Source organism: Coffea arabica, chromosome 2c (assembly GCF_036785885.1).
Source record: "Coffea arabica cultivar ET-39 chromosome 2c, Coffea Arabica ET-39 HiFi, whole genome shotgun sequence".
Lineage (NCBI taxonomy): Eukaryota > Viridiplantae > Streptophyta > Magnoliopsida > Gentianales > Rubiaceae > Coffea > Coffea arabica.
In genome coordinates this window covers 76,446,800-76,468,759 of record NC_092312.1, presented here as the reverse complement: position 1 = coordinate 76,468,759, position 21,960 = coordinate 76,446,800, and the positions used below count along the sequence as shown (strand labels likewise).

Sequence of the window (21,960 nt, the reverse complement as noted above, 5' to 3'; positions counted from 1 at the left end):
AGAAAAATTGCTGTAGCGATTTGATATATGTGAGGGAAAAAGGTGATAGAGAAATGTGATCACGGAAAACGATAATATTTTTCGACGGAAACAAGCAATCCAAATAAGGCTAAATCTGTCACTTTCTCTTTCTTATTTCTTGAATTCCATCATTTCTTACAAAAAAAAAAAGAAAGAAAAAAAGAAAAAGCTAGTTGCAAAATAAGGAAAAATGCATTGTTGCTTTTCTTTTCTTGCTTGACATTATTGAACGAGCATATTCTTATCATATCTTTTATCTTTTCTAAAAGCGCAGCGCGGCGCTTATAAGAAAGAATTAGAGTGAGTGAGTGAGTAGTCAGGCAGGCACCGTATCTTTTGCAATCAGCTAACAACGGTGAATGACAAGTTTCACCGCATGAGACTTGACAATGCGAATCAGATGAGTGAGTAGTTTGTTTTAATGTCATCACATCCTTTCGTTTTTAGAAAATAAAAACATTAAATGCGCTCAAAGTATATATGTGAAACGTCGAAAACGGAATTAATTATTTTAGGAAAAAATCGTCCGTGCCATTAGGAAGCTGTACGATTCCGCGTTAGAGGACCCAAACCTCGTGCTTTTCTATATTTTATTTTTATTTTTTAAAACCCCTCGATAATGTCAAACCCCTTTCATTTTCAACCTAACCACGGTTAACTTTTCAACCCCTAATCAGAACTCTCGACTAGCTCTGCAGTAGCAGCTAAGACACACGTCGGACCAATACAGTTGAGATATAGACAAACGATTCTCCAGAAAAATTTCTACATCTTCGCTCCAATCCCAGCCTCCCTTTTCCCCCACCCCCCCCCCCCCCCAAAAAAAAAAAAAGGGAAAAAAAACCGTTCTTTTGTACTGCCCAGCTATTTTAGTAGGAGAAGTGGTATTTATTATTGGTAAAATAGAGAGCTTCTGGCTTTGGCTTGTGAAACAGGTGGTCGTTTGTTTTCCGGAAAAGGGAGAGAGTTTTTATATTTTCTTTTTTAAAATTCCTCCACTCGAGTTCTCAATCTCACTTTCCTGGATAAATCTTCACTGCAGAAGCAGAGTTGGGTTTCTCTACTTCTGGTGTGTATCCATTTTTCCTTATCATCTACCAGTGCTTCCCCCCCCCCATCTGTAAGCATGCATATATTTTAGCCTTATGCAGTGGTAAATATTGTGGGGTCTTCTTGATTTTAGCTAGTATGCTTAAAAAAAAAGCCGAGCTTTCGAGATCTGAAACTCAAGCTATGGCCAATTCCGGCATTAAGGTAATAAAAGCTAATATGAATTTGTCTTGAATTGGATTTTTCAGCTGTTGAATGCTTTGAATTTCAAGGTGCCTGTTGAGAAGATTCTTCTATTTTTCATTTTTTCCAGTATTTGGCTGTTTTTCTTGGTTTTTCTCCTTCTTTCTCCTCTCTCTCTCTCTCTCTCTATCTCCCCCCCCCCTTTTTTTTTTCTTTTTTAGTCGTTTGGGTATTGAAATTTGGAGTCTTTTCTGGTAGGAGGGGTGGTTAAAATTGGAGATGAAATTTGAGGTCGGTATGGGGGGGTTGATTTGGAATGATGAAGATAAAACTGTGGTGGCGGCTGTTTTGGGGACTAAGGCTTTTGATTACCTGTTCTCGAGCTCCCTTTCTGCTGAAGGTTCATTGATGGCAATGGGGAATGATGAGAATTTACAGAATAAGCTTTCAGATCTCGTGGAACATCCCAACTCCTCGAATTTTAGTTGGAATTATGCGATTTTCTGGCAAATTTCCCGGTCCAAGTCCGGTGACTTGGTCCTAGGATGGGGAGATGGGTGTTGTAGAGAGCCTAGGGAAGGGGAGGAGTCCGAAGTTACCCGAATCCTTAATCTTCGGCTCGAGGACGAGACTCAACAGAGGATGAGAAAAAGAGTTCTTCAGAAACTGCACACTTGCTTTGGGGGAAGTGACGAGGATAGTTATGCTTTTGGATTGGATAGGGTTACTGATACTGAAATGTTCTTCCTTGCCTCCATGTATTTCTCCTTCCCGCGAGGAGAAGGTGGTCCGGGGAAGTCCTTTGGATCTGGGAAGCATTTGTGGGTATCAGATGCACTCAAGTCTTCTGCAGATTATTGTGTGAGGTCATTCCTTGCAAAGTCTGCCGGGATGCAGACTTTAGTTTTGATTCCAACTGATGTCGGAGTAGTTGAATTAGGCTCAGTTAGATCAATCCCGGAAAGTCTGGAGCTCGTGCAATCAGTAAGATCTTCTTTCTCGTCGTTTTCATCTTTCATCAGGGCCAAACAAGCAGCAGCTGTGGTCATGGGAGCTGACAAGAAAGATGGTAATGCGCCTTGTCCGAATTTGGGCATTGGAGAGCGGCCAGATGGGATTCCTAAGATATTCGGGCAAGATTTGAACCCAGGTAATCCCCAATCTCGGGAAAAACTTGCTATTAGGAAGCCAAATGAAGAGCACTGGGATGGTTATCCTAATGGAAACAGAATTGCGTTTCCAAGCCCTCGAAATGGTATTCACGGTGCAACGTGGACGACTTTCAGTCACGTAAAGCCGGGGAATGGCGCAGAACTTTACAGTCCTCAGACACAAACAAGCAAGTTACAAGGACTTGTTAATGGCTCCGGTGATGAATTTCGGCTTGGCAGCTTTCAGCATCAGAAACCAACACAGATGCAAATTGACTTCACTGGAGCAACCTCAAGGCCTGTAATTTCGAGGCCTCTTTGTGTGGACTCTGAACACTCAGATGTTGAGGCCTCATGTAAGGAAGACGTTTCAGTTCTAGGCGATGAAAAGAGGCCTAGGAAGCGAGGCCGAAAGCCTGCCAATGGTAGAGAAGAGCCCCTTAATCATGTAGAGGCAGAGAGGCAGCGGCGAGAAAAGCTGAATCAACGGTTCTATGCATTACGAGCGGTTGTGCCTAATATTTCCAAAATGGACAAAGCTTCCCTATTGGGAGATGCCATTGCTTACATAACAGAGCTACAAAAGAAGCTCAAGGACATGGAATCAGAGAGGGACAAATTCGGTAGTGCCTCCAGAGATGCATTGACTTCAGAAGCTAGCCCAAGCCCTGATGTTCAAAGCCTAGTTCCTGAGATTGACATTCAAGGTGCCCATGATAAAGTCATTGTGAAGGTGAGCTGCCCTTTGGACACCCATCCTGCATCCAGAGTCATCCACGGATTGAAAGAAGCGGGGGTTAATGTCATCGAGTCCAAGCTAGCAGCAGGGAATGACAAAGTGTTTCACACATTTGTTGTGAAGCCTCAAGGATCAGAGCAGTTGACAAAGGACAAGTTGATAGCAGCAATTTCGCGCAGCTGCGAATCGACCTCCTTGCAGGCATTGTGATCTGTTGGGTAAATGATAGCATCGCATTTGACATAGTCATTAGGTATAAAATGTAGTAAGCACCCTTTTGAAAAGCTTCTGCAGAGATTTTGGTATACAGCAGGTCAAGCTAGAAATAGAGAAATAATTTAGCTTTTAACTGTGTAGGATATTATTTTCGTTTTTGTGTGTTTGTTTATAGTATACATCGTCTGTGATAAGTGAATTTACAAGATGAACTATGTTCTAGAATGTATTGGTCCTATAAATTAGTTGTTTTTCAATTGGATTATATATCTTCTTTAATATTCGATTTAACCGTGCAAATGACTGCAGTGATGCGCTAGTTATTTTCATTAGCTCAGCAGTGCTTTTTTGTTTCTGAAGAAGCAGGAGGAGGTAGGTGAGGAAAGCGAAATTCATGAACAGCTTTGAGGTAGTTATTTTGGAGTGGCATCTCCTCCTACGATTAAAATGGGAGGAGCACTGCTCTTTTCTTCTCTTTTTTTGGGTAAAAATGGGAATGGGGCCTGTTGGTTTGGTTACACGCAGATGAAATGCCGTACAACTTTATCTAAACTTGTCATCCATGTATATACTGGAGTGGTAGCTAGGGAGTATGGAAAATGGAGCTGACGTGGTTCAAACCTGAAAGAGAGATTATTCTGTGTTTTTCTTGGTTGCATATTTGCTTGGCGGTAGGCTGGTAGTAGTAAAGTAATGAGTATTAGCCCGGATTGCTGAATGGACGTGAGATCGGAAAGGGTCCATTTCCACATTATTATTGTTTCTCTCTCCTTGTTTAGGTAAATTTGAGGTATCTTTGTCGGTTCCAGAATGAACGAACGAACGCCCTGCCGCACTGTGACTACTGACTGTGCGGAAGGCAAAGAGATGGTAAAGCACACAAAAAAGTAACAGAACCGATTCTGCACGGTAGATAAGTGGTTAAACTTTTGACTCAACACCCTCCCTCCCCTCTTCTCTCCCTCCGGCCCCAAGAGAGAGAAAAAAAAAAAAGATCTAATTACTGAGCAGTGGTAATTCTTTTTTTTTTTTTTTTTTTTATCGAGATGATAATTGTATAACCTATCTGTTCTAGATTATTAGAGAGGGGGAGTCTAAAGAGGTTTTGTATTGAGGGTTAGTAAGTACACAAACTTTACTGGACAAAGGGAGTACAGCAGTAATTCACTGCTCAGTTTCATTAAAGGGTTTTGTATTGAGGGCTAGTAAGTACACAAATTTTACTAGACCAAGGGATTTCATAAAGGGGTTTTGTATCGGGAGCTAATAAGTACACAAACTTTACTTAGACCAAGGGGGTGCAGTAGTAATTCACTGCTCAGTTTCAAGAAGATGTAAGAGGAAAAGTATGAATGAGATTGAAAGTGGGTGTAGGAAGTGAAGTAGATGTGTCTGTCTATAAAATGGGATGGGGATGCTGAGCCTGAGGGGTACATAAAGAAGAAGCCCGTGGAAAATGCGTGTGAACCGTGCTAGGTTAGTAGTAGTACTTAATAATATTATGCTAGGAGGAGCAGCAGTAACGCAGAGTGGAATTGGAGTACTCAATAATAATACTCCATTGAAAAGGATGGAACGTCTGGCCATTTGGAGCAGTGATTGTGATCGTGATTGGTGATGATGCAGTGTGGAATGGCATCCTACGTAACGCTCAACCACCGGTTTCAGTTTTCAAGTTTCACCCGCGCCAGCTGCGTGTAAATGTGGTCAATCAAATACGACATCCCTTGTCTGCGTCTCCATTTTTGATGCGTTTAAGGAGAAAAGGTGTGGCAGTGGATAAAAACATGTGACCGAAAATTGGATAATATATACTGCAGCAAAGGCCCAGTCGTCTTTTTCCTATTTGCTTTTCTTTTGCTTCTAGTAGAGTACCTTTTAGCTTTTCTGGCCATACTTCTCTGTCTCCGCCCCAATTTTCAACACCTGTACGTGCATTCGAGTTTTCAGCGCAATCGCTTCTATGCTGCTGCAAAGGCCTCCCACTGCTTTTTCTATTTTTCTTTTTAAAAGAGTTTGGGTGCGTTCGATTTTGATCGTTACAGAGAGAGCATGTGCCCAAAATTATTATTAGTATAAATTTATCGACAGCGACGACACTCGAATATATAATTTTTCTTCTTTTATTGAGAAAGTGGTCCGGCCTCTCTTACTATTTCAGTCCAATTATTCTGCGACTTTAATTAATTAATTTTTTTTTATCGATACAGGGATGTTCGGATCAATCCGTAACGGGTCCGTGACTTTAATTGATTGATTGATGAATCACGTTCTTGTCTTGTAAGGTCGGTTACTATTACCTTCATTTGGTCCAAACACCAGAGCCAAAGAAAGAGGAAGGAAATGGAGGTGGAGGACTTAAAAGAGGGCAAATAGAGACCAACCTCCATTTAATAAAACCAAAAAAAAAAAAGGGGGAGTATGTATCAGACTAGACGGACCGACATTGCGAGGGGCATGGCACGCATGTGCTTCTTGGCAAAGACAAACTAGAAAAAGGCCGAAGCACGATCCAGTAGTCGTGAAAAAAGCCTAATCGTATAAAATATACGTCCACAAAATGCTATCCTCTCGCGGGCCCTGTTGAGCGATGATGACACGCAACTAGTTGATGGGGAAAGATATTGAAACGAGCATCTATCCATCCATACAATGTTTTTTTTTTTTTTGTAAAGTAGACTTAGAGAATCAATCATCATGTGGTCATTGGTCTAATTCCATTTAACCCAGCATTTGTGTGTTAAACATGCACGTACGTATGGTAGCATCAACCACGTTCAACTCAAGGACCACCTAGAAATTGAATGGAAAGAAAACCAATCCCCAACAAACTTTCTTTTAGCAATGTCGGCCGCGAGCACGCCTTCATTCACTGACCTTGAGTTGGAAACATTTTCCGGATTTTCGCAAATGGAAAACCAACCCCTACTTTTTCAAGTAGGGATTCAAAGATGAATCAGACCACTTAATATTTAAATCAATACTGGCTTGGTAAGAATTCGCTTGAGATTCGATAAAAGTTCGTTCAAGTTCGGTTTAATAAAATAAACAAATTAAATTTGAACAAAATTTTAAACGCATTAAACTAATCAAATGGGCTTGAACATTAGGATGTTTGATTGATTAGACTCATTTACACCCCTAATTCCAAGGCTTAAACGAGCTACACCCCGCCCTGGCACAATGTAAAACATTGCAGCATGTAACGCATATTTTGGCCTCGATTCGAGTTTCATTTTCGACGAGTCGGAGCTCAAATTTAAACAGTAATTAAGGTTCAATCGGAATATTGAATTGAATTCAAGTTCGCATATATTTGACTTGTTAATCTTATATACATTTACTATTGACATATTTTAAGGCTCGAATAATCTTTTTATTTTTTTATTTAAATGTCTATTAATATTTTTTACAAGATTGTACATTTATTATTTTATTATATCAAACTGTACAAAGATTCAAATTTTAAAATTTGATTCAATTCGATTTGTTCACAGCCCTAATCTCTATTCTTTCTTTTAGCTTTCTGTTGCTTGGCTTCAATTACAGAATTAAAGGGCAAAAAAAAAAAAATCTCATCAGTGCTCTCATTTCACAGGCCTAGAAAATTGCTATGGGAATTGCATCATGATCTACCCCTAGTACTACTTCCCGAAGGAGATGCAAAAATTGTCATTAACCTCCTGCAGCAGCCGCAAGAAGTCGAGAAGCCTTCTCTTCCACCGGTGCTTTAATGGCGGAACTTCGGGGCAACTATCTTTCTTTTTTCAGGGGAGGGGGTGGGGGGCCGGCTTCTTGAATAGACGGATCTTGTAGATTTAGTGACACAGGTTTTGCCACATTTTCAACATTTGAGTTGGTGAGATGATGTCCATTGAGCTCTTTTCCGGTCAGCAATTGCATGGACAGCGGGGTTCAGTGAATTCCCTTTTTAACCGGTTGATTTTCAAGCACCGTTGAAAAGAGATGATGTGCTCAAATTTTGCCAGTAAATTTATATAAAATTCCACTCTCTTTATGAGGCATAAAGTTTTCCTTTGAATCATAAAAAAGGAAAAATCCAAATAAAACTAAAAATTGAAAAACAAACGAACGAAATCGCGATTAATGGATGAAGGATATTTTCTCGTAATGCTTCTTTAATCAGCACGTGCTCGGTATGCTGTTAGGTGGTCAGACTCATCGTTTTTGGTGATTGGCTTTTAATAAAGGTTGGCATCAGTCGGTCAACGCGTTTTTTCAGCGACCTTCGATATTCATGTGAACGTGACTTCTTGTTTTAACAAAAGAAAAAAAAAAAAAAAAAAGAATCTCGCCATGTTCAGCGATCATCATCGTGAGGTGTACTACTCTCAGAATTTCAGTGTTTAAAATCCAATTCAGAACTTTAAGGCCTAGTAGGGGTTGTCTTGCTAATTTTGCTAATTTTTCTGTAGTCTCGCATCGTTTCTTCGGAGTTGGGGGTTGGATAGTTAAGTTTTTAGATTTGCTTCAAGAGTTACCGATTTTTAAAATTAAATCTGGGATTAGATTTAATTAACTAACTTCAAAAGCGTGAAAAAAAAAATCCAATTCAGTATTGTCAAAAGTCAAAAGCCATACATAATACATTGACAAAGATCTGGGATCACAGGCCCACATCAAATTTTCTCCGCTCCATATATTAGCTTATCATTAGTGTTACATTTTTCTAGTATGTAATTTGGCCTTTTGGGGTGGAAGATTGGTTATTTGATTGGCCATCAGTGAGGGTGGCAGTGCTTGAAGTGGATGAAGAAGAAACCGAAGAGATGAAGTGGAAGGAAAATAAAAAAAAGGGGAAAAAAAAACAAAAGGGGTTATAAAAATGAAAATTGATTCTCATTCCACCACAGGTACCAAACGCCAGTTTTTACAAAAAGGAATCTTGATAAATCCATTGCTATTGAGGGGGTCTTCCATAGTGATTGTCATTGTCATTGTCATTCCCTAATGAAAACCAAACAGGTGATCATAGTAATCTACTAAGCAAGCAATAGACACGAGCGTCACTAACTTTGGTACTCATTCCCCCCTTCTTATCCATTTGCCAAACACCTTCTTAGATTAAGAGTTTTGGTTTTTTTTTTTTCAAAATTTTTAGCAAGGAAAGAGTGGGATCTACAAAACGCAGAATTAGAGCAGGGAGCATTAGAGTATCTAATTGCAGCACATTTTAAAATAGAGGATTTTAATGAACCCATATTACATTAAAATGAAGAAAAATTTATAGTGCTGTAGCTATAATTATGAGCAAGCTAATGATTAGGGTTGGCTAAGCCAATTTATCATTGGGGTTGGTCTGGTGATTAGGAGAGAACTTTTGAAAATTTTCTCATGTCAAGTTTAAGGTTCAAGTCTTGAGTTTGATAGTTTGGGAATGATTGTTTGAGGAGAGGAAGTAGGGTGTTAAAAAAAAAAAAAAAAAAGAGTTCTGAGCAAAATATTCAAAAAACAACTTTTTTTTTTGCCTTTTTTGTCTCGTTTTATATTTCTCAATTTCTATTTTGATTTATACAATAATACTTCTCATGGCTTAAAAGTAGGAAACAAATAAAGCCCACTTTTGAATTGTTTTCTTTACACAATTTCCAAGAAAAAAACATACTCCCTCTGTTTCGTAAAAATATGCCTATTTATTTTTCACACAAATTAAGAAATTTAGTTAATGTAGTTACAACAATTATTTTTTGTTCATACTTTGCTCAAATACCTTTTATTAATATTAGATCATTCACTCAAAATAAGAGGCATATATTACTGTATCTTTAAAAAGTGATAAATCTAGTTATTAGTGATGTGTTTAATATTCCAAGTAGAATAATTAATTGAGTAGTGCATTTGCTAAAAACTATGTACATTAAATATGAATATTTTAGTAAAATAACAAACTAATCACTCTTCTAACAAAGAAATAGGCCTATAATTTGGTACAAATGTACCAGGAAAGTGAACCTATCTTTATGAAACGAATAGAGTATATAATTAAAAATCAAACAGGCCAAGTAGGTCTACACAAATATGAATCGACATGGGGCACTGAATTTGATTTTTGTGGGAGTACATTAGATTACAACTCTAAATTAGAAGCTGATTTGAAGATATCCTCAAGTTATATGCCAAACTGAGACATCAAAACAAGCTTGTCATCGGCAGATTGACTAATCCCTGACAAACATGAAGCAAAAGAAACTTGGTTGATTTGCAGTGTTCTCATCACCCAATGCATAATCTCATTTAAAAAAGCCATGGCAAGATGCCACAAACCACCAGAAACCCTCTACCTTTTCTGTCTTTTCTTCTAATCAAGGAGGCTAACACCGCGATCACATGCAGGGGGCTTTGGCAAAATTTCTTGCATGGATGTTACCCAGCCTATCCCAAATTAGGCGCTTAGGCTGATGGTTGCTTCGTTCCCTCATTGGAACAAAACGAATTTCATTGTCTTACCACAAAACTTTGGGTATATTTATTGGTAGTTAACTAATCTTGCAACTTTTCCTCCACTTTAGCAGCTGTAACATTTGGGATAATTTCATTTTCTTTTCCATTGCTCTGTCCATGACTTTCGAATTTCTTTTCGGGACAGTATTTAGAAATATGCCCCTCCTTACCACACGAGTAGCATAGCCTCTTCGTCTCTTTTTTCCTCAGACCAGGCTTGTTTTGAACTTTTGAGCAGTCCATGAAAGCATTTCTTGGAAAACTTTCCTGATTACGCTGATAACGCGCCTCCTCTTCGACCTCCAGACGATGCAGCAATGCAGTGAGCGATAAAAATTCCTCTTGCATCAATTTTGCACGGCACTCTTTCCAAGAAGGGGGAAGTTTTGAGATTATGACGCTAACGTGAAAATTTTCATCCATCCAGATTCCTGAAGCCATGATAGTAGCTAAAATCCTTTGAAGTTCGTGAGTCTGCTCCAAAACAGAAACACCATCAACCATCTGAAATTGGATATATTTGTTGACCTGGGACCTTATTGTTCCAAAATCCTCGTTGTAAACTGATTCAAGTTCTTCCCAAAGCTCTTTAGCACTGCACCTTTTCTTTGAGTACTGATTGAAGAGATTGTCTGATAGGGAGTTCAAAATGTAGTGGCGGCATATGTACTCATCATCAACCCATTTCTGTACTGCAGCTTTGGCTTGATATTTTTCCTCAAAACTCATTGATTCTGCAGAAATGCTCGGACAGGGGTCCTTGAGAACATGTGCAACCTTCAATTGCTTAAGGAAGAACTCCATCTGATGCGCCCAACAATGGTAATTCTTTCCGTCTAAACGGGTGGTCATGATCGGAACAAGACTTTGAGGGAAACTGGCAACCGAATGCTGTGGCATGTGTCCTCCAGGAGCAAAGGCAGATGTAGCAGCTGAATCCACTCGAGGATGGTATCTCTGATTCAATGTCTGTCCTTGAGAGCTGGGAGTGGCCACTGAGTGATTTACATCCAAACCATCATGTTTCCACTCACCGTCTCCCTGGCTTTGATGGTCCATCACACCAAAAGAATTTACTTGAACCAATTCAGTTTGTAATGATTGTCGTCCATTAGGGATGGCCATCCAATTGTTTGTCCCCAATGCAACAGTGTTTCTTTCTCCAACTTCTCTTTGAGGATCAACTGCATCAGCACAATTTGATATATCTGTTTCCATTTTGTTTTTATCATCAGGAAAAATATCTTGAGAAGTGATGTCACCCGCCAAGAGATCTACAGCTGACTGCTTTTCACCAACTGCTAACCTACAATTTTTTCCATTACACAAACTCATTAATAGACAAAGTAAATGTTTGTTGACATTGAATCTTATCATTGGATGACATAATACATAAAAATTTGATTTGGGGCAGGGAAGCAGAACACATTCACAAACAGATTGAATATCATCTCCAATGCAGTGCAGATCTTAAAACAAATTGACAACTTTAAATCCCAAAAAAAATTATCAATAATAAAAACAAATATGGTTGCTAAGTTCAGGGCCAGGCGAGGGCTCATAGAGTCCTCCCTGCTGCCAGGTTCAGGGTTTGAGTCCTGGGCCTGGCAGTTGGGGGTGGGAAGCATGTGGAGAGGGGTGGGAGGAAAAAAATAAAAAGACAAGAAAGTGATCGTTGCTAAGTTCAATGAAATTTTATCAAAAAAAAAGTTCAATGAAAAAAAAGGAAGGCCACCTTGTTTGTGATGTCATCTTTGCAATCGCTTCCTCTATGGCAGGGAAGCTACCCCTGAATAATGACCATTGCCTACCTGTCAAACTAATTCCTGGATTCAAAGTACACTTAATTATCAGTACCAGCCAAAGGAGTAACGGTTATGAAAAAAGCACTTCAATGGAAGGAAAATTCATCATTTCTACAAGATTTAATATGCTTTAGTTTCTCAGCAAATATCATAGAAAACCATAATCCAAAGATTTCCAAATCCAGATAGGTGCTTCAGATGAAATACTGTCTGCAATTATGTATCTTTTAACCACTTTTTAGTTCCCAGCCAAAGCATAGTGCACCACTCCTCTGTCTTCACAGAAAGCATTATGAAGAGATACCCTTAACAAATTACAAAAATTATATTCCCTCCTAAGTGCAATTGCAAAATTCATAGGAAAACATAATCCTAGCCTGTTTGACTTAACATGTGCAAATGCATATCAAAATTTGTGGTACGAAGGATAGAAAAAATAGCAAGAGAACGTAACTGAAAAAGAACATTTGACAAAACAAATGTGCAAGAGAGAAACGAGAAATGAGATGCTTGACAGCTTAAGAGCCATGGTGCAATATGACATACAACATCTCAGGTGCCACCGATACCACTTAAGAAAAACAGGTTAGAGATGTGCTATGTCAGTGCCACCTTGTAAAGGTATGCTTAACTTTTTCCAACCCAGCTACAATTTCTTAAGAGAAGAAATGGACATGCAAAATGAGTTTGGAAGCTGTAGAGACAGAACTTCCATGCTAGGGCATTTAGTTGGACAAAGAAAAGAAAAAGTTACCAGGAAGGCAAATACTTGGGTAGACCTGGTCTATGGCCCCACTCGTAGACCGAGTGACCCAGAATTTGCCACGTTATCAATGCGAATTTAATACTTAGAAGCCAAAAATTTTCCCATCTCTCTACCCACCATCCCGATCCACAACAACACCGACTGAATCAAGAAGCTCTTCTCTCAAGGCTTCTGGTATCCCTTCCGTGCCTTCCATTCTTACTCCTGATGGTAAACATCCCAACCAAGTAGTATACTAAATATACAAAGATCCAACTACTCTTTTTTTTTATGGTCTTTATAACATCAACCAATTTTGCCTTCGAATCAGGCTTACATATGCAGAGCTAAGCCATTCAAAGTTGGAATTCATTCTTAAAATCATATGAGAAAGGAGACAGAATGAAAAAAAGTCTAACAACAGAACTGGGGGCAGAAAATTTTGGGAGAAGAGAGGAAGAAAATCCATCAGTCACATCTTTCATTTGATTTCTAGATCTACTTAAAGAAATTATAAGTCTTGCATTTTTGGACGACATGAGAAACTACAAAGTAAGTGATGGGACTAGGTTAAACTCTTGCATGACATGACAAGACAAATAGAATTTGTTTGTTTGTTTGGCGATCTAGGTTAGTTGAAATAAATTTTAGGAATAGCCTAGCCCGGTTTTTTGCCCATTCCCAGCTCCTAGATTCCCAACACATGTTGCCCATTCTTTCCAATTTAGCAAATGGGAAGATTACCCTTAGCCTTTACCTTTTAAAAAAAAAAAAAAACTTAAGGCTGCACGGCAGGCCTGGTTGTCGCAATTATTGGCCAACTATTGGCTACCATGCTGACTAAGCATGGTAGCCTTGTCTTTTTTTTTTTTTAAAAAAAAAAAGTGTGGGTATGAGAACATGCATTTGTCGGAACAACATTTCACCAAAATTTTTTTCCAGCTATAATCTAAGGAATTAGCCGAATAACCGAGAAGATGATGTGGCACATTTTTTATCACTCGGTCTACAGGTGGGGTCATAGACTGAGTCTACCCAAGTTTTTGCCTACCAGGAAAGACCTGCACAAGGTTGTCTTGGCAAATATAAAAAACCACCTGATATCACCCGTGTGACTAGCAGATAACAAGAAGCTTTTTATGTTCTTCAGGTTATACAGTATAACAAACCATCCAAGAACTACCTGTCAAGGTTAGCAACACTTAAGAACAGGATACCTACCAAGATGCGGAAGCATATAAAATACCTAATATTTAGGTTGAGACAGGCCAAGAAACTCTATGTGAATTTGAACAGAGGGTACCATTTGTCTAGTAGAGAGACAATCTACTTTCTTTCTTGGACTGAACTGATAGCTTTAGCTTTCCCATTATATATTGTTTTCTAGCCTCAAAAAAATAAATTAAAAAAACAACTAGAGTCTTACAAGTGCTTGCTTTACATCCAGGTGTTAGTCAGACTCTTCATTGAGAAGCTAGAATTGATATAATGCAGGGGTATCTTTCAGCATGTGTCACGTTCTACAAACGCAGCCTGAGTGACCATTGGCTTAAACTCACTCAGAGTGTTGCACTCATGGCCATGCCCATCCCCATCCCCAATAGGCAGTGGGAACATGCCACACACACACACACAGAGAGAGCTCTTAACACTCTCACTAAAACCTTCCAAAAATTTGAAATGCTCAAGGCTTCCACCTAAATAATGCCTGTAGAATCTTGTAAGTTTTATTCTTCACCGGAAAAGAATTGAAATCCACTTTGGTCCTCCAATGTTCAATTCAGATGTCAAGGAGAACAATCAATCATTGCTTAAAGTTAATGTAACAGATTTAGAAACTAGTGTAGGCCGCCCATGATTAACTCAATTTTAAATCTATGCCCCCAGAGACTCTGATATAGTTTTTCTGACAAATATATCTAATGTCAAAAGATGGTAAGAAGATAATAAAAACATTACCTTTGCCAGAAAATAATTGCTTCCCATCTTTTTCAAGGTAATCCCGAATTGAAACCAAGCATTTCCCTCTAAAATCATGAACTGCCACACTCCTCTTGTCTGATAACTAAGTGCAAAACATATATGTGTTAATGAGAAAAGAAACATTTTAAACTGAAGAATAAAAAGCCACAAGTTAGATGCAGATGGTATGTTGCTCGCCAACTATCCCTTGGCTTCAAATCAGATGACAGATTTTGTCACCCTGATTCTCGTGGCGAACTTGCATTGTCGTCCTTGTTTCATGTGATAACCCACAATTTACAATGCATACCAAGACTTACACGCATATCTACTCACAGGGTCTTTTAAATTCATTGCCCAGTAAATTGAGACTTTTCTTTTTCAATCCTATCTCCGTTGGCATATACATATATCGTGTGCATTGGTATTATTGGGAAATTAGAGAAGTAAATTGAGTGCCCTAAAAGAGAAAAAAATCGACAAGTAAACCAAATAAGATTCAAGCAAAAACCCAAAAAAGAAAGGGAAAAACATATAGAAAAAAATCTAGCTAGTAATCAAGTATAACAAGTAAAGCAACTCCCAGCTCCTTGCTTGTTGATAGCTTTCGAAAACAAATCAGACTTCCGTACATGACATATTATAGTAGCATAAGAATAACCCGCAGTCAGCAAAAACTAATCAAGCTGTGAACTTTTTCCAATGACATCCAAGCTGTCAATTTTCGACACTTCAATCCAAAAGCAAGAATTCAATCTGAAGTAAATAATGGGAAAAAGAAAAAATGCACAAACAAAGAAAACCCAGCAGCTATATCCAAATCCAACTTACTTTGCAAATAACTCTCCCAGTACTGCAACTAGGTAATTCTTGGTCATCTTTATTCTTTTGTGGCACAGAAACCTTGCGGGCGTTGTTGCTGTTGACATCATCCAACATTGTTGTAGCTGTTGAGAGCAGGAAGGATTCCAGAGCTTGTCTGACGAGACATTTGTGGGCCAAGTCAGAGAGGTCGGTGGACAGCTGGTGGGCTGCGGCTGACCGGACGGAGTACTCGGTGGCCGTTTCCAAGTCGGCATTTTTGAGGATGTTCACGACTGTTTCTTCGATTTTCCGGCGTTTGCTGGTTGGGATGATTTCTTGTTCCATTTTGGTGTCACTTGCCAAGCGAGAATTATGTTTAACTAGTACAAATACCCGTGCTACGCACAATAGATTATTTTTGAAAAATATTACAATCTATAGAGGAATTTAAAAATAGTAAAATGTTATAATCACGGGCACATGAAAGTATATTTAAAAAAATGAAACTTTGTAACAATAATTCAATATATGATAAAAACATCTCCATTATTTATAAACTATCACTTTGATGAAGGTTGGATCCTGAAAAAAAAATTAGAAATCTATATTATAAATTGAGCGACATAAGGGTCCAATTAAATATAATTGACTATTTAATTTGATAAATAAATGAAATACTTACAAACATTTTGCCTTCGATTTGATAATCTTCTACGAAAGCGTGAACATTCTTCACACCAATCAACTCTGAGTACGAACGCCAGTATTGGGGGTTTAATTAATTCTGTTGATTTTTGTGGAATTCGTACTATAAATGAGAATGCACGATTTTTGCATGAATTAATGTGTTGGTCGAACAATGCACCTCAATTTTTCTGACAATTAAAAGCATACATAATTCAAAATTATCTTTTGTTTTAGACAGTTTGTAAATAATATTGTATAAAAATATATACATATAAATAATATATACTTTTGTTTTTAAATCTCTAAGATAAAAAGCATCACAACGAAACATAAATCGTGCATGCCCGTCTTGAAGAGCGAGGTATAGGTTACCACTGAAATTTCTAACTTCTATGTTAACATTGTATTTGTTAAGAATAAATTGTGATGTATGATGTAAAAAATTATATTCAAATTCAAAATATATGAAAATAATTATCTGACAATAGTGTTGACTACATCATTACAATGAATACCACCATTTTTGCAAAAAAAGATTGACATGGTTGTCCACAATTTTTGCATAATTCATGGAACATATTGTCTATGTTGATACTTTAAATGTAAGCAAGTATCCGAAAATATTTAATCTAAAACAATCCAAAGAATGTATAGATTACAATTTTTAATTCGAAACTACATGTAGATATTTGTTCATTACTTAATTAATTGAGAGGAATTGTACCGTAGGTATAACTGCATATTTGGATATTCATATTCTCTTAGCATTTGATATCAATAATGCTTGGGACATTATAAAACTGCATGACCGCAACCACGTCACTAATTTCTGAGCACATTTATCATTCTCAAACTTGCAAATTTTTCAAATATATATTCGCAAGAGTATGAAATATTATTAATAATTTAATATTTTGGTATTTGTAAAACTTACCAACTGTGTAGGTATTGAGCAAAATCCAAGTAGTAATTGACATACAATTTGCTTGCTCGAATAGTATAAAGTGATGATCCTGCACAATGTGCTATATTTATTGATAAACTATAAAAATTAAATAAAATAAAGTGAAAATAAATTGAATTACCTTTATGGGAATCAATAGTGGCATGACGACAATCTGACACGCATGAGCTAATAAGGATACCAATAGCAAGTGGAAAGAGATCTTACTCAATCTTATCATGGAATTGGATTGGAAGAGTTTTAATTGTAGTGGGAAGATGTATGAGGAGAATTAGTTGGAATTAACTTTTTATTTGAGGGAACGTGGGAGTGTTTAGTTGGAGTTAACTTCTTATTTGAGGAAAATATGGGGGTGTAATGTGTCAATGATATTTTTTACGAAATAAATTAAATGTCAAATACTATAAAAATAGAATTGAGAGTGGAAGGATTGTTGCTAAAAATCCCTTCTCAAATTTATATAGATAAGATAAGTCTTTCAAAGCGGGCTTGGATTGAGAAAAAAAGTTAGTCAGTTTGGGAAATTAATGGTTGGGCATTTGGAGATTTCATGCATCAATTGCGCCAAAAGAGGGAAACAGCTTTTCGATGCTGCTTAGGGATTTCTCCGATTTGGCACTAAGAATGCGTTATTCATTAGAAGCACTGCGCTAAGGAAAAGAGGAGGCGCAAGGGAAAAACTTTTAAGGTTCCACCGAGATTTGAACTCGGGTTACTGGATTCAGAGTCCAATGTCCTAACCGCTAGACCATGGAACCATTTCTGATGAATGCTTTTCTCGCATTCTCATATATAGTGTAATCTCCCCAACAGGATTTTATTTTTTCCGAAGAGCCGTTTACCCAATAATATACTAGCTAGACACTAGTCGACTAACTACCTTTTGTGCCTTTTGACCCCAAAAAAAAAAAAACTAACTTTTGTGCCAAACTACTAATAAAATAAAACGATGTAACTCTGCAGTAAACAAAGCGTACTAATGTATGATGATTCTTTTGTTACTAAGAAGATTTTAGTCCAGTGGTCAAGGTTGAGACATAAGGAATTAAAAGTTTCGAATTTTCGGATCTAAATCTCCTATTTTCCTTCCCACTTCATAAAATCCCACCATTCCTCTATTAAAGGAAGTATAAAAAAAATGCTTTTGTTTTAGTTCAACCTAAATTGATGTTGTATGGTCTATCTTCAACTTGGATATGATCCGAGCTTTATCCTTAAAAAAAAAAAAGAAGTTTCGATGCTCAAATCAGTCTTCTAACCTTTTGGAGAAAGAATTGTGAAGAGATGAAGTTTTTATATAGAGAGAAACTCTCAATATTCATTAATTGATCAAATGAGAATGAATCGTGACCACATAAAAAATAAAACTCTGCTTTTTTTTTTTCTGTTATGGACAAATATTGCGAGACACATTAGAATTTAATATAAGTTTCCAAATGAAAATGAAGAAAAAAAAAAAAAGCGACTTGACGGACCTGTGCTGTATCTTCTCACCGGAATAATACTTGGGTCACGGCCCAATAAATTTTAGGAGTACAATCCAAATGACTTATTTTGGGCCAAACAGCCCTATAAACACATCGTGTCACTTTTGACAGTTTTTAATCCACCATTAATTATATGGACAAATATGATTTCATGGCGTATTGGAATTACCATAGCTGGGGGCCCAAGGCCAAGGCCAGGCCTTGATGCCGTTGCTTCCTCGTCTCTACAACTCTTGAATTGGATTATGATTTCGGTTAAGGAGCACTCTTTAGGATTTAAACGTTAATTTTTCAAAATAAGAGTGAGATTAACTGGAAAAAAGTATTTAAATGAAGGGATAATAAGTGTGAGTGTGTATGTTAATAAATTAGGTGTAATTTATGTGTCTTAGCGAATGGGGGCACTTGTTTTTTGTAAAAAAAAAAAATTCCTTATAATATAACTATATAACTCAATAGTATAAATCAAATAATATTGCCACTATTCATATTTCAATGTCTGAGCAATTCTTTCTTTGAATAGACAAGATTACCCCTTTTAAGTCCAAATGCAATCTTGATTTGAGAAGGGTAAGCGTGACAATTTATTTTAATGTTTGTTGTGGCATTAAAATGTGAACATCAGCCATCTTTTAATCCTCCCATTTTATATAGATAAGGAATTTAGCGAGATAAGGAATTTAGCGAGACAAGATGATAAGGAATTTATCATCTGAAGAAGAAGACGATGAGGAAACTTCCTCTTTTTTCTCGCGATTTCTTCCCCTTTTTTCTCGCGATTTCTTCCCTTTTTTGGGTCAGTTTTTCTCAGCCTTTGGAATTCTATGAATTTCTAAGTATGCATTTCTTTTCCTTGGAAATTTGGATTGTTTTGTGCTAGAAATTTGGAGTGTTGGTGGGGGGGGGGTGAGTGAAGTTTTTTTTGGGGGGGGGGGGGAGGTGGCAGGAGTATTGGTGGAAGTGGGGTGAGGGAGATGGTGGTTGGGGATGGTGTTGAAAGGAGAATGCGCGGTGGTTGTGTGTTTTTAATGTTTTATTTATGAGTCAAATTTGGTAATCAACCAAAACCTCCCAATATGGTCGGGAATGGAGAGTCACCAAGTTTTTAAATTTCATTCTAATTTTTTCAATACCCATGCCTATTTAACAAGCAACAAATATGGTGGTGATTCCAATTCTTGTTTCCCAAACCCTTGTACCAGCCGTCAGCAACGCTGGGCATTTATTTCTTGTACTATCCGTTATTTTTTCACAACCCTCCCTGGTGCTTAAGCTTTTTGGTACGCATTAATTTAATTCTCTTTCTTTCAGGAGTTCGTTGAGCTCTTGATTCTACCAGCGGCTTGTTCAGTTCTCTCCTTCCGTGGAAATTCCTTTCTTTCCCGTGAGAGGCAACTGGTTTCATGACCCTTATTCTCTTGAAGCTCCACGACTTTGGAACGTTAAATTGCCATTGTCTTGCTTTAAGTTCTTATTCATCATGTTCTGATGGTTAGTATTTGCCGCAAATGCTTCATGGTTATGGTAGATCCATTGTTTCAGTACAAAGTTGTTGATGAATGTAGCACAAAAGCTCACTATGAGTGCAGAAATTTGTCTAATAATAATTTCACTCTTCACAGAAGCAAATCCATCCGCGGATCCAATTCTGGGGACATTATCAAGTTAAGCAGATCCTTCCTCACACTAGAGCAGATACAAACGCGGATCCGGTACTTGATCCATATGATCTGCTATTATCGGTCATATTTTTCTTTTGTGTTTTTTTCTTGAGAGAGAGAGCATTGGTCAGAAGCTTGATAAAATATTTTGCATGAGTTGTGCAAAATGCAGAAGGATCCGGAAAAGGTTTACGCGTTTGTACATTGTAGTGTAATTATCTGCACGAGCGAGTGCGGAGGCTAACGAGGAAAGGAAATCACGGGTGCTGGTAGGGGTGGGCAAAAAAACCCGCGGATCCGAAAATCCGATGAATCCGATTCGATCCGATCCGAAAAATAGGATACCCGATCCGATTTTTCTTAGCGGGGCAAATGAGGGTCGGGTACCCGAAAAATCGGGTACGGATACGGATCAGAAAAATAAAAACCCGCGGGTACCCGACCCGCAGGGTATATTTTATAAATATTAAAAAAGTAGGGATCATTTTATAATTTTGTAATTTTTAATTCTAAGTGCAAGTGAAGTGGCTCGCAGCCTCATATTCTAATCCTATATGATCTACTCTTCTCATTTTTTTTTTGAAGAAAGCGAATATTCTCGGTGAAATATGAACAAAATGAAAAAAAAAATTTGTGAAACTCTGTTATAAAAATTGTTCATCCCTTTCATCTTTTTTATTTTTATTCTACCTCCATCGATCTTTCCTGCAAATCTTGCATCAATTCAATCAAAGATTTTTGTTTGGAGTTTCAATTTTCTGTTAGCTAGATAATTAAAATATTTGTGTCATTCATTTGCAATTATATCTCTTTAATTTGTCTCTTTTATTTAGTGTAAGAAATTTATTTTTCTTTTTCATCACCTTAATACCATAAGGTCTATTCCAAAGATGTAAAGAAGTTGGGGAAGATTTTTAACATTATTTTGGTTATATTTTTTTCAAAAATAATTAGTTCTATTCAATTCTTTTCCGAACTTGATTTCACAATTGACTTATTTGAGACGCGGTCTTGTACCATATTATCCTTGGGGAAGTTACCAAATACTTATTATCCTTGTGTTTGTTGTGTTGTAAAAGTATGAAATGTGTGAAAATGGTGATGTACTCAAAATTATTATGAAACTTCGTTTTGTCTATTAGATATTCTAATATGTACTAAATTTATGATATCGATTTGATTATTGGATGAAATGTGTGAGAATGGTGATGTATGGATTTTAATTACAATATCTCTACCAATATTAATTGGAAAAACATGTTTTTTTTTATTGAAAAACATGTTGATATTAAGTAGAAAATAAATTTTTGTTATTGAAAAATAGTTTTTTTTAGGGACGGGTACCCTATGACCCGCCCCTTTTTTTCGGGTACCCGCTATTCGGGTACCCGAAAATATTAGGAGCGGGTTAGGGTCGCAAAATGGCTGATCCGATATATTTGGGGCGGGTACCCGACCCGTGCCCACCCCTAGGTGCTGGTGCTGCCCCAACCACCAACCCCCATCCCCCCGCCCTATCCCGTAGCTTCATAAATCATCATAATTGATGCCCAGCGTCAAGACATCTACGATTGTAAAGCCGAAGCAGCGGCTACTTAAAATAGAGAGATTAGAGAGTTGTACGATGTTCTTTACTGCCATATACTACTACTAAGCGTGACTGTCAATAGGATATCCAAATCATCTCGAGTTCGGCCTATTTGGTTCAAAAAAAGCCCAATGGATCTTACTTTTAATTAAGTTGGGTTAAATTTGGATCTAAATATTAGGTTGGAATTAAATGTGAATCAAGTTTGAGTCTTATTATACTCAAATCCGATATAGGTCCGGTCCTTTAATTTACATATATATATATTCATATTTGATATATATATAATTACGTATCTAAATATATGATACTAATACTTTATACTTATAAGTTATGTGTCAAATTATATTAATGTATATAAAATATAAAAAATTATGTCAAAAGAAGAATGACAAATCTTAGTACAAGCAAATTGAGAACTTTTGAAGATATATT

At 37.3% G+C, this 21,960-nt stretch overlaps 2 protein-coding genes, 1 long non-coding RNA gene and 1 other non-coding gene across 9 annotated transcripts; 2 read left to right on the top strand and 2 right to left on the bottom strand.

Annotated features, from left to right (window-relative positions):
* Positions 1–860: 860 nt before the first annotated feature.
* Positions 861–3,617, top strand: LOC140035471 (transcription factor MTB1-like). 5 transcript variants are annotated; one of them, XM_072076672.1, is made up of 2 exons: positions 861–1,090; positions 1,516–3,617. In XM_072076672.1, exon 2 carries the CDS (start codon positions 1,534–1,536, stop codon positions 3,352–3,354), a length of 1,821 nt encoding a protein of 606 aa, XP_071932773.1. In that variant the 5' UTR covers positions 861–1,090; positions 1,516–1,533; the 3' UTR covers positions 3,355–3,617. The 5 variants fall into 5 exon arrangements, with proteins under 5 accessions (XP_071932773.1, XP_071932770.1, XP_071932768.1 ...); XM_072076669.1 differs by having other exon boundaries at positions 861–1,275; XM_072076667.1 differs by having other exon boundaries at positions 861–1,275; positions 1,513–3,617.
* Positions 3,618–9,338: 5,721 nt separating this feature from the next.
* On the bottom strand, positions 9,339–15,533 carry LOC140035470 (uncharacterized). The gene is made up of 4 exons (XM_072076666.1): positions 15,166–15,533; positions 14,332–14,437; positions 11,558–11,648; positions 9,339–11,128 (listed from the first exon to the last, which is right to left on the bottom strand). Exons 1-4 carry the CDS (start codon positions 15,481–15,483, stop codon positions 9,862–9,864), a joined length of 1,782 nt encoding a protein of 593 aa, XP_071932767.1. The 5' UTR covers positions 15,484–15,533; the 3' UTR covers positions 9,339–9,861.
* A 1,942-nt stretch (positions 15,534–17,475) lies between these two features.
* Positions 17,476–17,547, bottom strand: TRNAQ-CUG (transfer RNA glutamine (anticodon CUG)). The gene has a single exon. It is a non-coding gene; the product is annotated as a tRNA-Gln (tRNA).
* A 1,366-nt stretch (positions 17,548–18,913) lies between these two features.
* Positions 18,914–20,429, top strand: LOC140035469 (uncharacterized). 2 transcript variants are annotated; one of them, XR_011839695.1, is made up of 3 exons: positions 18,914–19,072; positions 19,588–19,767; positions 19,899–20,429. It is a non-coding gene; the product is annotated as an uncharacterized lncRNA (long non-coding RNA). The 2 variants fall into 2 exon arrangements; XR_011839696.1 differs by lacking the exon at positions 18,914–19,072 and adding an exon at positions 19,280–19,507.
* Positions 20,430–21,960: the final 1,531 nt, after the last annotated feature.

What these genes read in the sequence shown, in the direction of transcription:
- LOC140035471 (XM_072076667.1), top strand. Translation starts at nt 1,210, where the DNA reads ATGCTTAAAAAAAAAGCCGAGCTTTCGAGATCTGAAACTCAAGCTATG. An exon ending in TGGCCAATTCCGGCATTAAG is followed by an intron (nt 1,276 to 1,512) that starts GTAATAAAAGCT and finishes CTTTTCTGGTAG; the next exon opens with GAGGGGTGGTTAAAATTGGA.
- LOC140035470 (XM_072076666.1), bottom strand. Translation starts at nt 15,483, where the DNA reads ATGGAACAAGAAATCATCCCAACCAGCAAACGCCGGAAAATCGAAGAA. An exon ending in CTGGGAGAGTTATTTGCAAA is followed by an intron (nt 14,438 to 15,165) that starts GTAAGTTGGATT and finishes TTTTGCACTTAG; the next exon opens with TTATCAGACAAGAGGAGTGT. An exon ending in GCAATTATTTTCTGGCAAAG is followed by an intron (nt 11,649 to 14,331) that starts GTAATGTTTTTA and finishes CTTTGAATCCAG; the next exon opens with GAATTAGTTTGACAGGTAGG.